This window comes from Apteryx mantelli, chromosome 7 (genome assembly GCF_036417845.1).
Source record: "Apteryx mantelli isolate bAptMan1 chromosome 7, bAptMan1.hap1, whole genome shotgun sequence".
In the NCBI taxonomy this organism is placed as follows: domain Eukaryota; kingdom Metazoa; phylum Chordata; class Aves; order Apterygiformes; family Apterygidae; genus Apteryx; species Apteryx mantelli.
The window spans coordinates 28008691-28034221 of record NC_089984.1 but is presented as its reverse complement, the minus strand read 5'-3'; the positions used below and the strand labels follow the sequence as shown (position 1 = coordinate 28034221).

At 35.2% G+C, this 25531-nt stretch overlaps 1 protein-coding gene across 4 annotated transcripts in view; it reads left to right on the top strand.

Annotated features, from left to right (window-relative positions):
• LOC106494708 (adhesion G protein-coupled receptor A3) overlaps positions 1 to 25531 on the top strand; it is a 288318-nt gene that overhangs the window by 130409 nt on the left and 132378 nt on the right. For 2 of the 4 annotated variants that reach the window (XM_067300087.1, XM_013955005.2), the window contains exons 7-11: positions 1760 to 1973; positions 14583 to 14747; positions 18145 to 18343; positions 19687 to 19836; positions 23014 to 23175. In XM_067300087.1, the coding sequence (XP_067156188.1) occupies positions 1760 to 1973; positions 14583 to 14747; positions 18145 to 18343; positions 19687 to 19836; positions 23014 to 23175 (890 nt within the window). Of the gene's footprint in view, positions 1 to 1759; positions 1974 to 14582; positions 14748 to 18144; positions 18344 to 19686; positions 19837 to 22945; positions 23176 to 25531 lie in introns of all 4 variants that reach the window. The other 2 variants (XM_067300088.1, XM_067300089.1) reach the window with 2 other exon arrangements.

Sequence of the window (25531 nt, the reverse complement as noted above, 5' to 3'; positions counted from 1 at the left end):
CATGCCTAAAGAGAGTCTATGTGAGAAGAGAGAAAATAAGGTTTTTCTTTATCTCTGTAGAGGATGATCTGTTCTTTCTGTAGATGCAGAGCCTCTGTTTCAATTACCTTTTCTAGAACACTCCTTTTCAATGCTCTGCTGTAGATTTAAAGAAATAGCATTAATCTCACAGTGCACAGAAAATATTTTACAGAAATTGTATTAATGTAGTTCAGGATGTAGCAATACAAATGGAAGAAAACAAAAACTATAGAGTTTCAGTCATAAGGGTTATGGCCTTCAATCAGTGTCAAATCTGTGAAATTAATAGGCTTCCAGCAGTCCCCAAAATACATGTTTCTTCCAAACTTACAGTGTCACTTATTTTTTTTAATTGTACTTTAGCACTTGTGTATGACAAAGTGATGACAGCAGCTGTTCTTTACAAGATTCCACTTAGAATATGCACTATTCTTATTAATAGGGTATTTTTGGGGGAAAGACAATATATTTTTCTGTTGAATAGATGAAATGTAATTAACAACACCCACGAGAGATCAAATTAACATCAAGATGGCAAAATGTACTGGGCTAATTAGAAGTGGAAAGGAATATTTAGATAGATATTTGATGTTGAGTAAACTTCCAGAAAGTCAACATGACTTGTGGAGGAGGTGGAGGGAAACACTGGGGACAGTGAAATAAGAAATCATAGGGACAGTTGAACTTCAGGGAAAGTTTGGATTCAGTTTAACTTGTTATTAGCCGTACCAGTGTCCGCACCCCAGGCATATGAGATAGTTTAGGCTCTCCTAGAGGAAATAATTTCCACTCTGGAGCACAGTGGAAAATTTCATCCACCGACAGTGAAATGGTCTTAGAGATGTATACTGTACCTATCCTAATAAGGGTAGTTTTTCTTTACTTGGAAGGCTTTTTTTTTTTTTAATATATCTCTGTAATAAAGCATCCTGCTTTAGCTCACCCCTTTTTGAGCAGAGGGATTGGACTAGATGATCTCCAGAGATCCCTTCCAACCTCAACTATTCTATGAAACCTATTTTCTGTAGTATTTTCTAGTAAACTTGTAATTATCTGGGCTCACGCCAGTGAAAGAAATGTGATCTCTGGAGCTGACAACATGATTAGATTTAAGTGAGTATTCTGTAGGTATATATTTTATATTAGTGTTTTTAATATTAAGGTCTAGGCAGCTAGAGTTCTATGCAATTAGTGAAGTTTACAACATAACCAGACTAAAACAGCAAGGCATCTTAGAAGATTTAGCAGCTTTTCTAGGCAGCCATCACCTTTAGTTAAAGGAAGTGCAGAAGCAATATATGAGCTCACACCTTTCAATGAAACCATTCAATGAAATCATTAAATGATTCAAATCTATTTGCTGGAGAAGTCAAAAGAAATCTGTTCTGTGCTTGATGGGTGCACAGCTCACCTGGCACGTAGCTAATGGTTTGGGGGTTTGGGGTTTTTTTTCTGTTTCGTCAAAGAAGTGGAGATTAGCTGATTGATTGTTTGCTTTGTTCTGTGCACTTAACTTTAATCTTTTCTGGAAAAAAATGATACTGGACAACTCATAATTGTCTTCGATATTACTATTCTATAGAATACAAATATTACAAATATTTATATTATGTGAAGTTCAAAAGAAGGATGGCTGCTAAAAGCACAGTTAATTTTAAAAGGCATATTACGGACAGTTTGCTATTCCTAAGAAAGCAAGACAATCTTTTTTCCTTTTTTTTTCTTCTTTGGCTTACAGCTGGACCTTTGGAACTTCCTCTTTTTGAGCTGATCCCATCACAAAGACAAGTGGTTTTTCATGGAGACCGCCTGCCATTTCAGTGTACTGCAACATACGTTGACAATACTACCCAGGTACATTGGTACCATGCTGGTCATCTTATTGAAACAGATGAAGAGAGTGGCATATTTGTGGAGGACAGCATCATTCATGACTGCTGCTTAATTACACGGTAACGTATACACATCCCTTGCAATATTCATATTGTAGACAAGTTGAGCATGCAATAAGCCTCATTAAGACATGTATCAAGTTATTTGATTTGAAGTGCCCCAGTCACACACTTGAATCTTAACACATATAGGGATGGATTTTTCATGACTGCGAATGGCTGTGATTCCAAATCATATTTATTGTGTCTAAATATTCAGATTTGAGCAAATACTGGTTTGAGACAGGTAAGGATAGGGTTTCCTGCACACTAAGTAGTGAAAAAGGACTGAAGTTAGAATAACTTCAGTAGCATAGAGGAAATGTGGCTTCCAGCCAAACTACTTCTTCCTGACACCATCTAGATGATTGAAGTGTGATCCACCTGTGAAGAACTGTTGATTAAAGAGGCTCAGATTTATCTTTGTAGACTCCAATACTAGGTTCCATATTTCTTTAGTTAGATAATTACGTTTGTTTCGTATTAAAATCTTTGTCAACAGTCTATGACTTCCCCATTGGTATATACAGGAGTCTATGTATGCATGAGAGAGAGAGACACAGAAACCTCTGCTGGTATGAAAAATGCAAGAGGAATGAAGTAGAGTAGACTTCTATAAAAGGAAGTAAGGTTCATAATATAAAACATCTTTCACACATAACAACTAATATAAATGTTATTTGGCAGTGACCATGTAGTTCTTTTTTGATTCAAAATTTCCCTTTTAAATCTTATTTAATAATTTAAATTATTATTAATGCCAGGTTTGTCACTAAAAACTGTTAAGCTTTTGCAAACATCCTTTTGTCCTCAGCCAATTTCCATTATTGATCAAAAAAAAAAAGTCAGAGTCTGTGTCTATGTTCTGCATTTCCCTATGTAGAATATACAGTGAAAATAGCTGTGCTAATTAGCTCTGGATCATCATTAACTTCTTCCCACTCAACCACTTTCTATTAATATAATTGACCTGAAATATTTCTTGAACTATAGTATGAAAGTTATGGAGTCAAATTATTTCCTCTCTACTGGGGTCTCTTGGCTTCACTGATTTTTATTTTGTCTGCTCATTCAGTATTTGACTCCTTTTGGTGTCATACAGATCTAGAGGTGTGGATCTGACCTCTTCTCCCAGCTACTGGGTTTCTTGTAATACCAATGTGTAGGGCTGTAGTGAATAATGAAAAAGACAATTAGATCAATTAGTATGGTAATGCCAAGTGCATGAGCTATTATATTGCTGCCAAATCACTTAAATTAGAGCAAATTCTTCTTTCCATGGTATCAAAATTAAAAGACATACTGTTAATCACCTCATTATGCTTGACTGAATTATGTTTTGCACTGTATGAGCAATTTGCAAAGAGAGCATAGTAATATACTGAAGTAATAAGTTTTCTCAAAAGATTCACAAAATTGCTATCCTCTTTAAGAAGTTAGTTTATAAATAAATTAACTGAATTTTATTTAACATTGCTTAATTTTTGCCAGATTATAAAATCAAAGTCATTGTCTACCATAGTAATATTTTAATAAGGATTGTTCATCTTCTACCTGCCTCTCTCAGTGTGCTATTAAATAGGTGACCTTGATGCCCACGTTACTGCACACACTGGGACCTGGAATTCAAAAAGAATGTTCTCTAAATGTGTGATGCCATTTGCTGTTATAAACTGGAAAATTTCTTTAACTTGCTTAAGCTATGTGATAAAAAAACCGTCAAAATGAGGCAAAATATTTTCAGAATAAAACCTCAAAATTTAAGCAGCTATTTAAAAGCTTAAAGCATTTTCATTACTCATTTATTTCAGCTGTGTGTTTCACTTCATGATTTAGTAGTACATCGGCACTGTGATACTGCATTTGTTGCACAGCATGGTCCTTATCCAGTCAGCAATGCAAATATTCAAGTAAGCGTGGCTCTGCCTTGGTCAAGGGGCTGATCATAACGAACTTTTTGAAGGCATTGGTTGTAAAGATGCTTGAGAGACCTAAAGTAGCCTTCAAAAAGCATACTATTTTTAAGTCAATTACTATTATTTATAAAATAAAAATTTAAAATTTTTTATAAGATGTATTGTTTCTGCATGTTGAAAATGAGAAAACATTGACCAACTTACGATTGTAAAAAGTTTCTTCAGCATTTCTTAACTTTAATCCCATCTTCATGAACACATATGCTATAATTCTGCTTATATTCGTTATTACATGTTAAAGTAATATGTAATAATATGCTTATTACATACTGAGTAATTAGTGATGGTTTCTAAGGAAGCCTCAGTTGTATGAGGCACTGTGCAACATCAGAAAGACTATGCCTCTCTGAAATGAGTCTGTGTCTCTTATCATATGCTAAGCATATGATTTGGAATAAAAATAAAAGTAATTTAAAATTAGTTCTTACAGTGTCGTATTTTACCCTCCTATACCTACCTTCTCCAGCAAATGTCCACTCTCTGTGATTGCACTGAAGGACATGCTATGACTTTTGCTGCTTAACAATTTCAAGATTTCTGAAGCTAGTTTTAAACAAAGGTGTAGTTATGTTCCAAAAGCTACTTATTCAAACATTTTTAGCTGGTTATTTTATTGGATAGCTCCAGATATTTCTGGACATGGATTTACAACACAAATATCATACTGAACCCTTCTGTTTTATTAACTGGCACAGCAGAAGGATAAAATATCCAAATGTGTATTTTTTGTCTCCTATGATAAAGCAGAATAAACTAAAATAAACGTTTTCATTGCAATAATTAAACCAAAGTTTTGAACTGTATTCCGGCCTGTGACATTTTTCTTGGCAAAGACTATTCCCTTACAGGAGATTTTGAGAAGGTGTTTTCAATTCTGCTGCTAGCTCACATTTACCATTTCTTGCCAACGATAATAATATTTGATTTTGCTCATGTTGAACTTCTAGTCATTATGTCTGTGTATAAATGTCATAGTCATACATGGAAATGTAATTGTGACACGGAACTTATTTCCTATCATCTGTGAATGGATCTAGCTGAAATTGTGACTTGTGTTTGTAGGAAGACAGCCTAATTTTTTGAGACTAGAATATTAGATTATCAGCTTGATCACAATAAGGGGCAATGAAACAATCCATATCCATGAAGCCACATAGGAGATGTATGACTCCCTACACCGCGGTATCTTTCCCAGCATCTTTCCCAGCTTCCCTGCTGTTCCTCTTTATTGTTTGGAGAGACTGGCAGGACAGTTATTAGAATATTAAACTAAAAAAGTATATATTTTAGTTTTATGAATCAAGCAATTCCTCAGTAGGAAGAAACTTTCATTTTCAGGAAGTTTTTTATTTACCTAATGGACTGTAATGACTATTTTAGAGTCTTTTTAGTTCTACTCTGTAAATACTTGTGTAGAGTGTTTAACAGTGCTTATTTCTCTGACAGCTGTAACGGCTGCTCTGGGACCATTACAGTTTGCGAGTGCTCTTTTTGAAAACATTAAACTGCGCAGAAAGTTAAGAACTCATAAAAAGGAGTGTTACTAATGGAGAAACCAACATGCTGTTAACTAAACCTAAGATAATAGGTGCTAGTATAAGATAAGTTATTTGCATATAATTTTTTACTATTTTTTTTAGGTAGATTTGCCATTGGAAATGGGACTCAACTGTGATGCACTGCAAATAATGTTTTTTCTTTTAAAGTGTGTCCTAAGTATTTTAGTCTGCTAAGTATGGCTGCCAAAATGCAGGTCTTAAAAATATTAACAAAAAAGAAATAAGCTTAAGAATCTGAGTGTTTTAAGCATATAGTGTTTTTTTTTTTAAGCATATAGCGCTTTTTTTTAAGCGTATAGCATTTTGACAGTAGTTGCTTGCCAGTGCAAGGTGGTCAAAAGAGAATAATTAGACAAATAGTAAGTGTTTGAGATAACAGAATGCAGAACTACATTTGATTCTTCAAATGTTGCAAGAAGTAAGAAAACTTCTTATATATATACTGATTTCATTAAACTGCTTTTAGAGGTATATGGTTATGTGAAAATCTCAGCTTCTGTTTGCAAAAGAAATGTCTGATGGCAAAGAAGAGCTTCAAATCATGATCTGCTTGTACTGTAATAATGAAGAAACTGGGAGAGAAATAAAAAGTAACACAATATTGTGGATTAAAAATCATGATTATAACGTTGGTAATCTAAAGATTTCTTTGAACCCAACTAATAATTTTTAAATGTCTTAAATCATCAGTGCAGCTTTTAGTACAGAATTTGACTGAGACAGAGGGTTTCACTAAAAGAATAAGGATAGGTTGAGATATGGTTAGTGAAAGAAATGAATATGAACAAAAACAGATTCCAAAAGTTGACAGTATCATGACAAGTTTGTGATCCCGGCAGTCAAACCAAATAAGAAAAAACAAAGACTTGCAGAAATTTTGAGAGAAAGGCAGGCATTTTTTGCCTGTTTTTTGTGGAAAGAAGCCCAGTGACCCCTGAGCTCTCTTAACAGATTGTGGCACGAATACATCTGGAAGAGATGTGAAGCAAGCCGTAGTGGTTTGGACTGATACTAGGTTAACAAGAGCAGTCTGAAAATGGTGTGTGATGGTGAATGCATTGCTAGGTTGGTTGCACAATTAGAAGAAGAGCAAATCAGTGATGAATCCTGGCAAAATATTGGATATTTACTCTACCCAGGATTTAAAAAAACAGGTGCAAGAAGCAGACCAAATAATCTGATTCAGACTGCAGGTATTTTACAAGCACTTGGTGTTCTGCTCTCACGACCATTTAGAGAAGGATGAGCAGCTGAGGTTCGTACTGAGCGGCCGGGGAAATCAGCAGAAATTGTTTAGTACTGATATTTTGTTGGTGCACCTAATTGACTCTATTTGACCCTTGGTTGTTGAGCAGTTAGGAAAGAAATGAAGCAAAATAACCATTTAAATTGTAAATCAATGTTTCTTTATTGTTTTGAGATTACTTTAAACCCTGTAGTCAATGGTCTACAGTCTACTCTAGGCAGTAGAGGTGGTAAAGAAGTGAAATATATGTCTTTTACCAGCAAAGTTCTCATATTTCCAAAGGAAGAAAATATTTAAAGTTTTTGCAGAATATTGTGAAAGGCACAGGTTAAGGGTTTGATTATCTGGGATTAAGAGATTCTTTATGCTAATTAATTTGGAAGATTAATTAATTGTGGCCTTTTTTCTAAAATAATTTGAATTAGCTGACTAAAACCCAGTGACAGCTTTATTATTAATCATTTTGGGGAATAATTTAAAATATAACCTGTGGAAAGTATACTAATCCTATGAGAAGTAAAAGCAGCAAGTATGATATTCTCTACCGCTATAAAAGAATAGACAATTATTTAAGAATTGTGCTGTGGCATAAAAACTGTATGCTTAATTTGAGGAACTGCTTATTGAAGCATGGTTGAGAAATAGATATTTTCAACAGAAAAATATGTTAGTATTTTTGGCTGATAGAATTAAAAAACCCTAGAAAAGTAATAATTTACAACTGTAAAAATATTTTGATGGAGTCCTTCTTGAGGAAATTTCAAACAGGGTCAACAGATCTTGTTTTGATGTTAAGACCAGATTAAGAACACGCTTAGCACTAAATTTTGACCTCTCATTTCCATCCCTGCTTATTTCCTCCAGCTATGTATTGGCCCATATAGCCATACCACTTAAATGACTGGTGTTAAGAACAAAAATTTGAACCCCATCCCAAGGGGGAATCAGTGGAGTTTTGCTTTGATTTTTAAGGCCAGAATGATTTTAATGTGGCCCTTCAAACGGCTGCAGTTCTAAAGCTAAGGAGATGCTGCACTACAGCAGGGGGGTTGGAGTGAACATCCCAGGACAGGAATTTTTAAAATACTTTTCCGATCAACACCAATGTGAAGGTATAATTATATACTTTCTCACAGTCCAGGCTGTTGTTTGTAGCCGTGTGCATCAGCTCTGATTATCAGAGCAATTCTGACTTATGCCCAGACTCTACCCAGGCTTACACTTTTCTCTCAGGTCAGTGTCCCTAGATGAGCAAACTATATCTGTAAAGCAAAACATTAGGAATATTAAAACTCACGAATAGCTGAATTACTTGTTACTTTTCATGTATTTCAGTCTATTCAATGCAGAGAGCATGCTGTAGGACATTTTCCTAATGGACTTATGCAAAGCCTTCTTACTCCATTATAATGCTGGAATTCAGTGAAAATAGGTTCCCACCCCTCCCCGCCTTTTTCCCAGCAGGATAAAAGAACAGTGGTTTTTTTTTTTTTTCTTTTAATTGGGTAACTCGTGGCCATCACAAAACGAAGTTTATGCTGTTGGAGATGTACACTGTACTGGAGACAGAATACAGATTGTCCCTGAAGTCCTTATCTAGGAATCTGCTTTGTCTTGCCTCTTTGTTAGTTCTTCCCGAATATCTTCTAGCTCAACAAATAAAGCAGATATTAAGCATTATAGACCCAATATCCAGTGACCCTATACCATAGAATATTCATTAAAAAATTAATTGCTGTATTTGTAACATCATCATTGACACTGGCAGAGAACCCAGCTTCTGTCAGTGTTGTGCATTTCACAAATAATTTCAAATTTCAAAATTAATGTAGTGAACTGTAGCTTTTTTTCTTTTTTTTTTGGCTAGTCCCAGTGGCATGTAATCAAATAATCAAGAATTGTTTTAAGGACCTTAACACTTCTGAATCATCTGGGAAATATTTTACTTAAAAAGCTTTTTATGTAATTTTGACTGTTGGACTGATTGTCACAGTGTTATTTTTGTCTAAGAACCTCTGCTAGTGTGGAGATCACAAGAGCTATGCTAATGAAATAGAGCTTTCTCTAGATATAACTTTGCAGTGCACAGACTACTTAAGGGCAAATGAAAGGCATAAAGCAGGTGTAGCAGCGTTTCCCCAGAAGATTGCAGTTGAATGCATCCTGCAGTCAAGTGGTTTGCTGTTGGAACAAAATTAATAACAAAAAACACATTTGGACATCCCCATATCTTTTGCCAAGTGACAAAGCAGCTCAGTGCTAAATCAACTGATTCATGAAGTCCTTTAAATGAGCCACGGCCCAGGTGTGCTCTGTTTGGATAGCTTTATAGCGCAGTGGTGTCGCAGCCGTGCCACTTGCCTGAAGATTTCTCCAGCAAGAGAAGGCTTGGAGCGTTCCAGAGCTGTTGATGCCTTTTTCCCCCTGCTTTACGTTCCCTGCTAGCTGGGCTGACATATATTGACTCTAGGACTGTGGGAGTATGATGACAAATTCAAACACCTTTCAGCACGCTCTTGGGTGAAGCACTGTACCTGGTCATCTGTCTCTACCTAACAAGCTCAAAGAGAGAGAAACAAAACTTGTTGTAGTATGTTGTATAGGTCTTCAGGACATAGCGGATTTCTGACTACCCCTCTGAAAATGTTAGTGTGCAGTCACTCTAATATTACTATTATTTTTTTTCTCAATTTTAAGACACAAATTGATTGCATATAATTGCGGGTCACAGATTCTTTGACATCCGCTTATAGAAAATACATCTCACTATTGGACAGATGTTTACGTAACAAAAAGATAATACTAGCCTGTGACAGTGTTTTTGACCACTAACATTTTAGTCAATTTAATTTTAGCAATACAAATGAAAATAATGTGAAATGGTGTACTAATTGGCATACACGTCTTTTCACCCATTTCAAAAGTAGCTAGCTCATCTTTTCTGTCAATATATTGTCATTAAAATTAGCTCCTTTCCATTGACATCTCTGAAGTCAAATCCACCTGTTGTCATGGTCCTAATGCACTGACGGGAACAAAACAGGCAATAGATGAATTATGGTACAAGTAATTTTTGGCACTTACTAAGTGCCTTGGATGGCTACCAATGGAATTAAATAAGTTATGCCTTGTTTTTATATTTGATCAGAAGAAGAGGTATTGAATTTGATCTATCTGTGACAAATTGATTACACCTGAAAGTATTGCTAGACATCTAGCATAAAATGGTACTTATTTTAATCTTCAATCTTCCTTTTCTCTTGCTGTTTCCTGGACACAAGCTTTCTTTAAGGGCCATCAGCCTTCTAAAACTATTTCTTTCATGGGTAAATAAGTAATTTTGTCAGAGAGATCAAACTAGCATTTTAAGTTCAGTTTAAGTGCCTAGATTTACATGCTCTTTCTTCATTTTCCATGTTTTAACCTTATATCCTCTGTGAAAGGCATCGTTCCAAGCAGCAGTGCACTCTGGAGACTGACACTCGTCTTTTTAAAACCTGCGTTAGTATTAATAATTTAAGGTAGCTTGGGTTAGATGCAGGTTATGCAAGCCTTCTGCCTGGACTGTAGAAAAGCATTCTCTATTTACCTGTCTGAAGAAGAATATGAGGAAATCTAAATATTAATATTAATTTTTATTTTTCTCCTAGAACTGAGATTGGTTCTTCCAGAGTCCTACAGGAAATCAAGTCCAACTTTAAAACCTTTATCACGGAAAGCTGATTAAAATATGATGTTAAAGTCTCCTCTTCATTGGTTACTCTCTTTCCTGGCATGTAAATGACTGCTGGGACATACAGTAAATGTCACTAAGGTATTACTTTAGGACATGGATGAGTAACTTTGCATAATGAGACCTACTTCTGATTGTCTCATTAGTTATGCATAGCTGTAGCAATGAAAAAGTATGCCTCAAATAGAAATCTTTTGCCATAGTTTACTTGATTACATGGATATGACTTCCACCTGTATTAAGCTTCCTCTCTTCATAATGACCAATGCCACAGACTTTCATTAAATATTATAACAACTTCTTTATGCAATTGCATCAGCTGTACATTTTAATTAAATTTCCAACATGGCAGTCATCACATTTGAAAAGGAATATTACCATTCATGAAACTTTCCAGTACAAAGAAGAAATAGGTATCTTCTCTTTCTTCCATTCAACGTTCTTTGGTTTACTGAGAAGGCCAGTATAATTTCGAAAAGAAAAAAAGCTTACTAATCATCCTTCTGTTCTCATCAGCAGCTGGTCAGACAGGATTCTTCGCTTTGCCTTGACACCATCTCATGAATGTCTGGCTTTGTTTTATCTCTTGATAGGTCATAAATTTCCACAAAAATAGGAATTACCATCCCTCCAAGGAGTGGGATATGATTGCTAATATAGAGGGATATGATGACTGAAGTAGAAACTCTGTCTCATACTCCATTCTTGGGAAAGCTCCGTAGTATAGGCCAGATCTCTGCATTCGTGGCCTGATGTTTATTAGTTTCTGTGAGACAGGAGTTTACGAAAAGTAAATCACAGGCAAAGGTGCCATCCTCTCTTAATTTTGTTGTGCTCTTATTGGGCTCCTAAGACTCATAATCCTGCCATGATCTCATGTGACAGGAGACTTCTTACCTTTTACCAAGACTTGTTGCCACTCCTCAAGAAAGATGAAGAACACCTTTCTGCTAAGGATTGAACAACACTGGAACTTCTGGGCATGCTACTGTAATAGTGCCAACACTTGAAATATCTAAATCACCTACTTGAAAGTTTTATAAAGAGATTTAAAATTCTGTGTAGCCTTCCCCCGCTTTTCCTTTAAGTCTGCCAGGACAGTGAAGTTGCCAAGGATTATAGTTGGAGAAAACATTAAAGATATCAAGTTGACTGCTCTTTATAAGAATTTAAACATTTCTTTGCTTAATCCAGTCCCCCAAATTCTCCAGGGGTATAAGATCAGTTTATCCTTTGTCATATCCAGATGGCAAACAAATGAAGAGTTTCACCATTGGGCTTGCTATCCAAAATGTTCCTAGAGAAACATAAATGAATGCATCATTTACAGCGCCCAGAAGGCAATTCAGAAGACAAGTCCACGTCCCAGTCATTATGCAGCTTCTTCTGTATAGTATAACCCTATTCTGGCTTACTTTTGTTCAACATCTGAAGGAAGGGCCATAGAAAATTAAAAGTGTGAATGTGAGAATTTACTCACCATCCTGAAGAACTTGAACCAGAGTTCAAGTATTGGGTTTCTAACAGAAGCAACAATGTTATAACAGTAAATATCTGTTTGTGTGACTTTGTTTAATTAGTTGACAGGAGTTCTACATAGTGGCAGATAAATTTGCACCAGAGCACATTCCAACCATTTAAAAGAATGGAAAATGTACCTTTTTTCTTCATATTTGTTTATCCTCCTATTGTTTACCCATAAAATTGATAATAGGCCCAAGTATTCCTTTCTTTTCTTTCCCCAGCATTTACTTAAAATCAGTATGGTTCTCAGCTTTATCAAATTTGTAGTGTTAACCATGGCTATGAATACTTTAGTAGTAAGTACATCAAAAGATCAGCACGTCTATCATATGTTCCATTCAGTTGGGAAGTCACTGTGTCTTGGTACCACAGGTGAATTTTTATGCTACCTATTGATTCAGTGAAAAATAGCTTTTCCAGATAATTGTTTTTATAAGCTCTAGGAATATCGTCATTCTTAGCTGCCTATAAAGGTGATGTGAGACTGTTGTGACATATGAAATTGAAGATTTATTTTGAGAATCTTTATCAGCTGGCTAATTTCACTGAATTATTTCTGCCTGAATGTAAAAAGATGCATTATGAGATAGCTAGGAGGCTGCTGTTAAAGGGTGCTCTCATCTAAGACTTAACGGATCAGTTGCTTCTGTTGACATGAAAAATTTCAGTTACTCTGCCAAAGAATGGCTAGTAATACTTTTCCTGTATTCCCTGCAATAAAAATATGTTAGAATTTGTTGTAAAATGAAATTGGGAGTTCCAAGCTGCTTAAAACTCAAAGCCAGAGCAAATCGGAGCAGTGTGAGATTTTTAAAGTTACTGCTTAATGATAAATTTAGCTGAATTTTCACAGAATTACACAAAAAAAGCAGAAGCATTTTAACTTTAATCAAAAGCTATTTACCACACGGTGCATTTTTTCTGGGGATCAGGGTGATGGTCCTGTAGTACATTCCCAAGAAAATCTTCCTTCATTATATGTAGTTTTCAAAGGGAACATTACATAAGCAGCTGTCTAATCACTTCTTACCTTGGTTGTGGTCTACTTTCATATACATGTCAGAAGTTTATATGCAAGGAGATTGGATCCTTTCATGTAGCAAAGCTAATAGAAGTGCGTATCTCATTAACAAATGTTTAAACTGGAAAAGGATGTTTTTAGAGAAATTTAAAACAGCAAAATATTAAAAGTATGTACAGTTTTTCTTTATATATCTTACAAAATGTAAAGGTCTTTACAAAAATCCCAAAGGCCCCAAAAAGACATTTTTAAAATTTTTGTGTTAATATAGATTTGAAATTAATTTAATAACTTTTAAACTCTGTGATTGTTTTTATTTTATTTTATTTATTTTTACCTTCCCTGCTCTCTGACTGTACCCCATTTCTTTCCACATAATTTCTAATTGTGTAAGCCACAAGGCATATTCAAAGACCAGCCATTTGTGCAAAGCATAGTAAATATTTCACATAATTACTACCTTTCTTCCTCTCCCAACTACTTTCAAAAACTGTACTTTTAAAAACTGCGGTTAAATTTATTTCTGGGCCAGTGGCAGATTTAAGATGTAATGTATTAGTTTCTTAAAATGTAGTAGTTAGCATTATTTTTGACGGTGAGATCTATAGAATTACAATAATTGGATGAAATTCTGTCCCTGCTGAAGTCAATTGAAAAACTAAACTTTTATTGACTTCATTTGGGCCTGGGCTTCATCCATTAAATGAAGGAGAGCTGCTCTATTGATTTAAAATATATAGAAAATACTAACTAGAACAGTTCTAGGCAATTATAAATATTTCTGAAATTATTTCCTCCCTCGCTAACTCTGTGTAGAGTATTTAGCATAGGCAGCCAACATACTGGCGTGGTGCAGCAATGCACAATGTTTGTATTGTAAGAGAAGCCAGGGAATGTCTCTATATTTAACTCATCCAACACTTTCATTGTAAAGAGTCTTTGCAACCTTGTTTTTTTGATATTAATAACTGCATTTCATATTTTGTGGGGGAAAACTCTGGAAGATTTCTGTGAGTAGCAGAATACTAAAAGAAGTATCAGCATTTGCCTCATCTCATTTTGTGTTCATCAGGAAAATTATATAAGGCTTCAAAATCATCAGCTAGCCTAGAAGACTTGCCCTATGCTGTCACAGGAGCAGCAGATGCTGCTTTTGCAATGCCCAAGGAGCTGCAGTTGCAGCTGAAGGGATGCATGCTGGATGGATTAAGGTTGTGTTGTCAACTTGAAATGCATTTCTGATTCTTAAGTGCTTTGTTAAGCAACCAGAACAACATCTTACCATGTTGGGGAAAGGAGAATGGGGATTGATACATACATGATATTCTTTTGTGGTGACTTGTAATCCCTGTCATAGCTGCTCATGACCTGAGTGGTCCATCCAAGGTGGTGTCGCTAAAATCTTAATACCAAATCATTGCATATTGTTTGTCCCTATAATAGCATAGGCCAAACCCATTTGCATATTTTCGTAGAAAAGCTCTGAAGAAAACTTAATATATATCAGGAAACCAGTGTTTTAATAGCCGTGTAATAAAGTGTATTCAATAATTAATCTTTTATTTTTACAGCGAGCTTATCCTATCCAGCATTGACATTGATGCAACTGGAGACTGGGAATGTCTAGTCAACAATTCCTATGGAAATAGCACTAAACAAGTGGAGATTGTGGTACTTGAGACAGCTGCACCCTACTGCCCTGCAGAACGAGTAATTAACAACAAGGGTGATTTCAGGTATGATTTTCTGGTTTCGTAGTTTGTTTCATATATTAATATAGATATGCACCATATCCATGATTAGGTGATACTTTTGTATCAGTTATAAGAGTGTCACTTATTTTACCTGTCATTTTCATGTCGTACAGTAGGAAGGAGAAGCCCTGTGCAATTATTCTGAGAGATGGCAGCTAGTGCTTCAAGAGCAGCAGTGGATCATAACAGTCTGAGATTCCTCCTTCTCATTCCTCAGTGAGAGATTAAGAAAGATTTCAAAAGATGTAGACTTATTATAGCTAAATGAGAGAGGGTTCAAAAATGTGTTGTCTTTTCTAACATATGGAATATGAGAACACTGCATTAGACAATTAGAAGATTAAACCTTCTCTAATCTATTCCAGTTCTGCTAGTTTTGATCAGTTGATGCTAGAGGTAAAAAAATAACATAAAACTAAAATATTTCACTGAAGAGAATCAAAATAGTAGGTAAAAACTATTCAGTAAAAAATGGATTGTTTGAGATGAGTTTCAGGACACACACGCAGTTCCCCCAATATATAGCATAATTAGAGAACACATCAGTCCTGCTTTATGAATCTTATTGTCTGCACAGTATTGTTGACTTAATGCAAGTTTTATTTCATCTTTACTTTTATCACCTTTTTTTTTATTATTTCATTTTAAACCCCATAAATTGAAGAAAGTCAAGAATTCTTTAAAACTTGGTACTGTTTTCAACTGGCTCTAAAATACTTCAGGGATATGCATAAAGCTCTTAAACAAAATATCAGTACCTGCTTTACAATAACACTGATGTATGGCAGCATTCTCATTGAGAAATCAAGAAGGTAATTTGTTACCAAGTGAATAATGATGAGAATAGTTGATTGGAGGAAAAGTAGGCCACAGAGAGAGTTTCTCTGTTAAACACCAGAACCTTCTGCAAATGCTTCTGACTCAGATGCCTCTCTTCATTTTCAATTTATCTTTAAAACTCTTTCAAGGGCCTTTTGGTACTAGTTCTTATTTTTGATAAGTCAGGAATAAAGCTGCAAAAAGTGAAGAGAAACACACTCACATAATCTGTTTTTTCAGTGCTACAAAGCTAACTTATTATGTGTTAACCTCAGTTCCAGGGAGTATAACAGATTTACTGAACGTATATTTAATCCATTAGAGATTTTTGAAAATCTTAAGTAGAGATTTTTTTTGTCATGCCAAAGCTGCTATTCTGTTTACCATAATAGATGTGTTTAAATGCATTTTAATTAGATTTTTTAAAAATATATGCATCCCATCAGATAACACATAGTGAATCTTGTAGGTGACAACTTTATGAAGTCCATGTTCTAGCCATAAAATGACATCCTTTTCTTCATAAATAAAAAATATATAAATCCTACAGACTGCACAAACTAACACCAGGGGCATTTTGTCATTTTATATAAATCAGAAGAACAGGAGGGCACATTTCTCTCCTTATTGACCATCTTTCCAGAAGTCCATACAAATTTATTTTTAAAACATATATCAAAAGGATGCTGAGTCCATAGATTCTTCTGACATTTGAGGGGAATTAATTTAAAATTACAGAGAATTTATCAGGCTCAAACTTAGCATTAGCACTTGAAACTGTTCCAAAGGTTTATCCTCAGAGATGCAGCTATCACACCTGTAATTTATCTTAGAAAGGTCTTTGAAGTTTTGATAACGTAACAAGTACACAAGTAGAAAGAGTTGAACCACAAAAGGAAAGCTAAAAAGAACAGTTCTTTTATTGTGTAAAAAAAGGGAAAAAAAGCATTAAGTATTATGGAAGCATGGTTTTTATAGCTGATCAGCCTAGGTGGTATTTATAATTGCACAGTTGCAGTAAGAATTATGCACTGTGAGTCAGAATAAACTGACCTTATGTACTGAAAGATATTCTATACAATGACCATATTTTGCTCATATTTTGTTCTTCAGCTCACTATAACTGTTTTTCAGCTCACTATATTCTGAAATCCAAATGGTGATGTTATTATGTCCTAGCATTCCTAATCGTAAATGCCAGATTCTGCTACCTGTGCTCAGGCTCAGTGCACCTTAGTTTCAAAATTGCCTCTTTAGTTTTACTTTTGAGATAAGGTGCTACCATGTAGCCCAATTTGATTAACACATATCTTTTACTGAAAATAATATTTCAGCCCAGAGGCAAAAGGAAAATACGATAATATGGTATATGTTTCAATTTTTCATGAAACTCCTTTCATGTTTCATTTTGCATCAGCTGTTTTTACATCACATAATGAATTATTCCAGTGACAGCCACAAATGACAAATGAAAATTTTTTTCTTCTTGCCTTTTCTTCATTTGAAATTAAGAAAACTTACCTATCCCAAAACCTGACAGGTAATTATGTCCAAATGGATCTGCATCTTAGAACTTAGAGGGGCAAATATGTATTTCTGAGTAAAGTTGATTGTTAAGATGTGGCTTCTGTTTCACTGGCAGGCAGAATATTTTTATGATTGCTTGGTTTCAGTCATTACATCAGTGTAATTAAAGTAAGAACCACATCCTTTCCAGACATGGTATGGGCACCTGGAAACTTGCTGATGATACGCTTCTATTTTTGTTTGATTCCTCCTAATTACCCACCCTGCTTTGTCCATACTTCTCTGGAAAAGGCAATGGATATGGTACCAAAAGAAATAGATCGAAACTGCACAGTTCTAGAGAATGCAGCAGATAGAGAGAACAAGAATACCACATAGCAGCCCCACTAGCTAGATAGAACAATACTGGCTTCTCTTGTCTTATTCTTTGCCCTCAAAGACTGGTCTAGCATCACAGTGGACAAATCATTTATACCTAAATACTTAATTTGTGAGTGCTCTGTCCTCCTCCATGAGATGTAATCTCTGCTCTTTCAATCTTGTTTATTGGTTTCTGGTATGTTCAGGAACTTCTGAGGACTTTGTGGCCAAGAGGGCTTTGTGGCATTGGGTCAAAATGCAAGACAGAGATTGTCATGTACATTTTGGAACCTTTGCCTTTTATAGATTTTAAAAATAGTTGTTTTATGCTTGATGGACTTTCTGCTCTGCTTTGTGCAGTCTGCAAAAATGAATGTAGGGAAAATGTCATTCACTTTTTTTTTTTCTTTAGCAGCAAACACCTTCCTAGAATTAATGCAGAATTAATGTGTCATCAGCCAGACTCAAGCCTGCATATTTTTGTCATTTTCCAAGGAAACAAAGTAATTTATCATAAAGCAAAGTAATTTATTATAAAGCATATTATAAAGCAAAGTAATTTATTATAAAGCATTACCACATTTTTCTCAAATATTCTGCATATAGTACCTTGTAAGTTGCCTTTAAATAAGATGTTCCACGTTGATATTTTATATTATCATGTTGTTCATAGATGGCCCAAAACTTTGGCTGGGATAACTGCCTACCATCCCTGTCTTCAGTATTCATTTAACCTCATTGCCTTTCACAATGGAGCAGAAGAGTCTAAGGCATGGCGTAAATGTAATCGAACTGGACGTTGGGCTGAAGAAAACTATTCTGAGTGTCCTTATTCACAAGAAGTAACTCAAGTTCTTCATGCCTTTAGTCAGGTAACATTATGAAATCCAGGGCTTGCTTCCTGTAGTATCGATTGTATTGAAGAGCTTGCAAGAAAATGTCTGTTCAGCCACAACTTTGGGATAGTTGGACTTTTGGCAGAATGTTTTACTTGAAATTTAACGTGTTTCTTTGGCCATTGAAGTTGTAGTAGGAATAAGGGCATAGCATTTATTGCCTTTATTTTAATTTTTTTCCTCTGGTTGCCTGGAGTCTAGATGACCTTTAGTAATGTTGGCAGGGTCATCACTGCTTCACTTCTTTTCCTTTCGTTCATGCATTTTTACCAGAAAGATGTTAATTTGTCCTAAAGCTCTGTATCAGAGTTTTGTCAGCTGAAATTACTTTCCCCATTTTTGTTGTCCCATAATAGATTTAAAAGAGCTGCAAAAATGAAGACTATTTTAGAATGTCTTTTTGATGTCTTCAAAGGAAAAAAAAAGTAGTATTCACTTGGTTTCTTATGGATAAGTAAAAGGGAGAATAGAAAGAGATAAGAAGGGAGCATAACAGAATGGGGGGTGGCACAGACCTGTATCTGCCATACCAACTTTTACCACTTTCAATTTCCGTGATCATTTCTTCCCAATAAATAGTGCTAGATACCACCACAGGAAGTTTGTTTTCAGATGTGTTCCTACTTAAATAAACCATTATATTAACAGTATCCAGTGAAATTACAAGATGATAGAATAATTCATATTGGAATGGAGGTCTCTAGACTGTACTCCAACCTCCTGCTCAAAGCAGGGTAGGCAATGAAGTTAGACCAGGTTGCTCAGAGCTTTATCCACTCAGGTCTTGAAAACTTCCAAGGATAAAGACTGCACAATCTCTGTGGGCAACCTGTTCAAATGGCTGACTGTCCTTCTGGTAAAAAAGATTTTCCTCATATCCAGTCTGAACTTCCCTTCTTTCAGCTTACACCCAACAACTTACTTGTCTCTTGTCTTCCCACCATGCCCCACTGTATATTAACCCTCAGTGATACTGTTGTTGCTGCCATGATGATCTGAAGATGTAGCCAAGGCAAGGTTGGTAGGTAGGTATAATATTTTGTGAGGCCAGTTAGTTCCTGTCTAGGAAAAGCAGACAAGCAACAGATTTCAAAATTTGTTGACATGTTGTGGTGATGTCTTCAGAGGACAACAATAGTATCTAAAACCTGAGGCTGAAGATACATTTATATGCCCCTTAAATTTATGTCAGTGGGACTACTAATGCATATAACTCCATGTGAAATTATAGCAAGCATTACACAAATGGATGCGTTCTCTGTTTTTAAAGAACTGAGCTAGGTGACTTATTACACATAACAATTCTGATGTATTTTCAGATGCACATCAATATGACAAGCGTGCTTGAATTTTCCCGCCAGCTGACAGCCTACACAAGAGGTGCTTCCCACTTTGCGGATAAAATGGATGTAATATATTTGGCTTATATAATGGAAAAGTTAATTGTCTTCGTGGATGAAGTTGAAGATGTAAGATATCTTCTGAATACTGAAAAAAGTGTCACTTAGAAGTGAAGTCCTCACACATGGTCCTATTCTTAATGTATGCAGGCATGCACTGACGAGTAGCTTCTAAAATTGCCTGCTGGTCTTCTGATTGCAACCGTTCTGCATGTACTGTAATGTTTCTTTATGCCTAAAAGGATGATTGAGCCATCTCATCTGCCTGACAGATGAGATTGCTGCTTAAGGTTAAATATTGGGTTTCAGTGAGCCACTTCTTTATTTTTCTTTGTCATTTTATTTTTTACTATGGCTAACAAATTAGAATGTCTCTCCATCTGGCTGCTTCCTAACCTGTATCTAGGAGTTACAAAAGGCTTGTTTTGTTTTCTTCATTTAGCTTCAGTAGAATAACTGTGGAGGAAGTTTTCACAGAGTTTTGGAAGTGTGTATGACTTCATGTGAAGAGAAGAAAACAACTTTCTGCAGAAACTTAGCACAATGTATGGCATTTTTACAAGGAAATCTAATCAAAGAGTTATGCAAAACCTAAGGGAAAAATAGCTTTTTATAGAGAACAGCAACGTTCATAATGGTTTTTACTGTTAATTTTCAGAGTAACTGCTTGCATAAAGATTTCATATCCTGTAATTTTTGTACACATGATAGCTATAGTTAAAACATTTGTTTTCTTTTGGTTTGGCAATGTTCATTTCTTTCTGGCTCTGGGGTTTGTAATAGTTAACATTTTAGTGCCAATTTGAGAAAGCCTCCAACTTCAGTTTCATCATCATATGCCAGACCTAGACTGTATTATTAAGCACTCTCCAAGAATCATGTTTCAAAGCTACAGTTGTATTTCAGCCTCCTTGCTCAAAATCCTGATATGATGTTACTGCTTTTTGACAAAACAAAACTTTACCATTTAAAAAGAAAGAGTCTGATTCATCCATAAAGTCTCTTTACTTTTCCTAATGTACCGGCAGCTGATGCCTTATTCATTAAAATCAAGCACCACCTCTAATCTCTTAATTGGTTTCTTCCACCTTTCAAATAAGGTTTGTTTCTGGTTTTCAGTATCAAAACATCTCCATTTCCACCACTTTTCTCTACACTTCTTATTTCATGATCCCTTATAGTTTTCATTTAGAACATTTCTGCTAATTTGTCTCTGTTTATTTTTTCTGATTTCAACTTTACACTTTCTTCCATCCCTCAAGTTCGCTAAGCAGGCTTCTTGTACTTTCAGCCCTCTTTTAACACCTATTTCTTAACTGTTACTCAAAAGATACAAAAAATACATGCCCAATCAAAATGACAGTAGCACACATGAGGTTGCACTCATGTAGTTAAAATGGGATCAAACTTCATTTACTACAAGGCAACATATGAACAAAGGTGTATTAGTTTGGAACTGACTAACAGCTGAAGCTACAATTAGATAAAACCATTAGAAAATAATAAAAATGCAAACACAGAGATTTTCCATGATTTAACAAAATAATTTTAAAACAATCCTAGCTAAACTAGCACAGTTTACAGTTTGTACATCCTCTCCGGAATTATTTCCCAGTCAGCACAGGATGATTCATTTTTATATAAGTTAGTGGTACTTCATACCATCTGGGGTTCACCTGTCAAACAGCAGAGCTTCAACAGCTGCTCTAGGGGCCTGTTTGCAATATACTGCAACTCACTGCCAGGAAGATATACGCATGTTATACACAAATTTTCTTTTTTTTAATGTCGTGCTCTTTCTTATTCTTCATTAATGCATTTAATTATAATATAAATTACTTCCTCTCCTTATTTCTCACCTTTTATATATTTATAGACTGTTTTTCTGGCCTCAGGTAATTGTTGCTTAGCTGATTAGTGTATGCTTTAATCTTTTCTCATAAATCACTCCTTTCAGTCTTTTAATGTGTTTTAGTATTATTCATTGTAGCAATAAGTCTGTTTGTCACATTGTCAAAAGCCATCTACAACTATCTAGTAATTATGTTCTCAAAAATGGATTAAATATTTCTGGAATAGTCACAAAAAATTTCACATAAAATCCCATTATTTTTCTGTCCCTTGCAATGTATGTGAAATGTATGTATTTTTTATTGAAAACTCAGAACTAACTTTATAACCTCAGTCTTTCCTTAAACCTTTTTCACCACTGCTGAATTTTTTTTTCCTTCTTCCTGAATTGTGTTATTTGCCTTACTTCTCTGTTTCTATTAGTTTGACTTTTTAGCCTCTTGAGCCTTTTTCAGCTATATTTCTTTCTCTCAGTCATTTTCGCTCATTTCTATACCTTTTCACGCAGGGTTATCTGTGACATCATTGTATATCTCTGTGATATCTTTATGTGTTCTGAGAAAGCTATAAGCCTTCAAAAATAATAATGATAATGGTAACCTTAAAATCTCATTTACATTAAATTTTAGAATTTAAAAAAGCAAATATTTTCATTTTGAATTGAAATTCATCACCAAAAATATTCACAGGGTTGTTTATTCTTTTCAAATGTGATGTACTAGCAGAATTTTGAAACACATAGAGTCATACTTAATAAAACCTGCAGAATGTCATCTGGCAAAAGGAAAAATTATCACGTGGGGTTAGTCACAGGAGTGAATGAAAACATCCAAAGTTACAAAACCACACTTTCTGTATAGCCAGTAAGATGATATAGGTGCATATCTTACTCTCCTAAGTGTGAAACAAAAATTTCTTCCAATTGCTCTTCTTTTCCCCCCCCCACAAAGGTCCTTTGATTAACCATGGGACAGTTCTTTAGAGGGACATGGTCAATTTTAATTAGCTTAAGAAAGAGGATGGTAATTTTGCCATGAAAAGCACATTTTCCCTTTCCTACTGTTTTTCTCTTCACTTTCCCAGTTTATAGTTGGGATTCCATTAATCACTCAGTGAAAGACTCAATTTTCTTGGTGTATCTTGGAGATGAGCTTTAAGATTGTGACTCAAAAAACTTTTCCTTGAACTGAATTGCATTTTTGTTTTCTGTCCTTGGTCTTCATATTTCCATCCATTTAATTTTCTTAATAGAATCAAAAGTGTCTTTAATTTGTGGCTAGATGATTATCAAGAGAAATAAGGTGCCTGCTTTCTTTTGTGCTCTTAGGTACTTTTTTCCTGGTTTTGTGGATTTTCCAGATACTACCTTCGGGGGATTTTTTCTTTTTTTTACAGATTGGGGATGCTCTTGTTGAAATTGCCAGCAATATAATGTTGGTTGATGACCATGTGTTGTGGATGGCTCAAAAGGAAGACAGGGCCTGCACCAGGATTGTACGGTGTGTGGAACACATTGCAAGTCAAGTGCTGACCAACAATGTACAAGTTATATCGAAGGTATTTCATAAAATTACCAAATCACTTTTTGCCAGAATATATTTGAAAAATAAATCCTTTTTCTTCCGTGTTTTTAAATACCAGTTGGTATACAGAGAAGCAAGATGAGTTTGTATAAGGCAGATAAACCATGTAGTCCATTTATCTAGATCTGCTTGGATTCTGTGATTTTGTTTTCTTGGATTCTATTTGGAAGGCTGAAAAATTTCTCTGGATATCACTGGTTTTCTTAAAAATTTTTCCTTTGGACTTTGATTTATTACATTTATTGTTACAGTAGATTGTTCGCAACACTGCCTGGCATTCTTAGTCTTCACTCGGTTTCTATTTTTGTCATCACAATAACTATAGTATCTGGGTTCATTTTGAAAGGATTAAGTTGAGCAAGTGAAATTTTTAATAAGAGAAAAGACAACATGTTCCTTTGTTGCCTGAAGATTTTAATATGCCTTTCAGATAGGATTCTAGATAATGCTTGTTTAAAGCATTTAGAAAGTCCTGATCAAAAAAGGTGTCTCTTGTCGTAAAGATCACTAATTTGTGACTAGATTTAATTTGTTTAGAAGCAAGCTGGCAGTTTGAAATAGTTGTTCATATTCCTTGGCCTCCAGCTCATGTGAATTTGTCATTTGTATACTGAGGGGTGGTTACGTTAAAATCTATTTTTTGTCAGTTTCTACTTCTAAATAGTAGAAAGGGATCTAAATCAGAAGCTTGAAACTAATCCGATTAGAATTTTAGACAAATATTTTAAAGTCTTATCTCTCCTCGGGCTGGTTTGCTTGCTTGCTTGATTTTAAGTGGCCTTTATTATTTTCTCAACTGTCGAGTGCATTTACATTAAGAAACTATGTAAAAGTGAGTTCAGTGTTAGTTTCAATTACAGCAAAAGATACCAAAGGAGAAAAGAAAATGGAATTGTAGGCTGAACTAAATAGCAGAATGGCCATAGTCCTTTCACAGTGTAATCTTAGAAAAGCAGTCTTTTCACTTACAGAATAAACTAACAAAATACATTGGGCTGGTTTTTATTTAATTCATTTTTACATAAAACAATAACATTTACTAAATTTATTTATTTATATTAAGAGATATAGAGATAATAACAGGCCTTTTAGAATAATTTTGTAATGTGGCAGCTTCGGGGGGCTCTGCTGCTATACGCTTACAATTTCTTTTGAATGTCAAGTGCCAAAGGTCTTTTTTTTCCCGTCACTGCTCCTGTTGACATTCCTACCAGACTATTTCTGTTTACTCAAATATAGATCTATGTCTCTAACCTTTTTGCCATGCTTTATCTTTTTGCTTCTTACAGTTTGCTGCAGGAGAATTAGTTTACACTTGAGTGTAATTGTAAATAAACAAAGCTGTGGAGTTTTTTTGTGTTGTCTCATGCAATACCAAACGCTTCCTTTCCTTCTGGAAGCCAGCCAGAAAGCTATCTTGCAGAAATTGCATCTGTTTTGTGTTTTTTGTGTTCTTTGTTTAAACAGCAAAAAAAACCCCAAGCTTAAGTAGCCACTAGTTTATAATACAATTTCTGAAAAAAATGGGCCTCTGTAAAATATGGCAGTTGTATACCATATGCATGGCTGTGTTCTCTATATATTGAAAATCTGCTTGAGTGCCTTGACTTTTACTGTTATTCCTATATCTTTTTTGGAAGACAGAAATGGTTTTTTTTTTCGAATTCTGTGAGACTGTGGGATGACTAATTTCGAGCTCAGGCAGACGCCAGGATGGATACATTCATTCAGCTTTTCCTAAATCTCCCTTGCTGTCAGAGGACATACAAAACACTCTGCAGATGAAGAATGGCCAGTTCCGTCTTTCCAATGCTAGATAAATGCTGGATAAATATACTGCATGTGAGACAGTACATTTAGTGTTTTACTGAATATACGAATACATATATGTAATGGAACATAGAGCAGAACATGTAACAGCCTGCCGGGGGTGCCCAGCCCTGAGAGCTGCCGGCGGTGGAGCTCTGCCCTCCACTCGGGGGTTAATTAATGTCCTGGCGGTGCTGAGTGTTAGATGTGTATTTTGCAAAGGAAGACTTCCTGCAGGTGGAAAAAATTTTATTTCCTTAGTGCTTTCTCGGGAGCATACAGTCATCTTCAAGCCCCCCCACCCCCAAAGAGTTTTCCTTTCCTTCTCTATCCAGTGAAAGTGTCCGAATATTTTAGGCTAGTTGCAATGTGACTTTTTGCTTGTGCTCTCAGTCTTGCTCCCTTTAGGGCTATTCTCAGCTTAGCCACGTAGCAGTATGCTTAGCCCTTCTGCTGAGTGGTGCCTTTATCTGAGGTTTAGAAAAGGGACACCAAATTATCATTTTCTATATCTGTAGCAC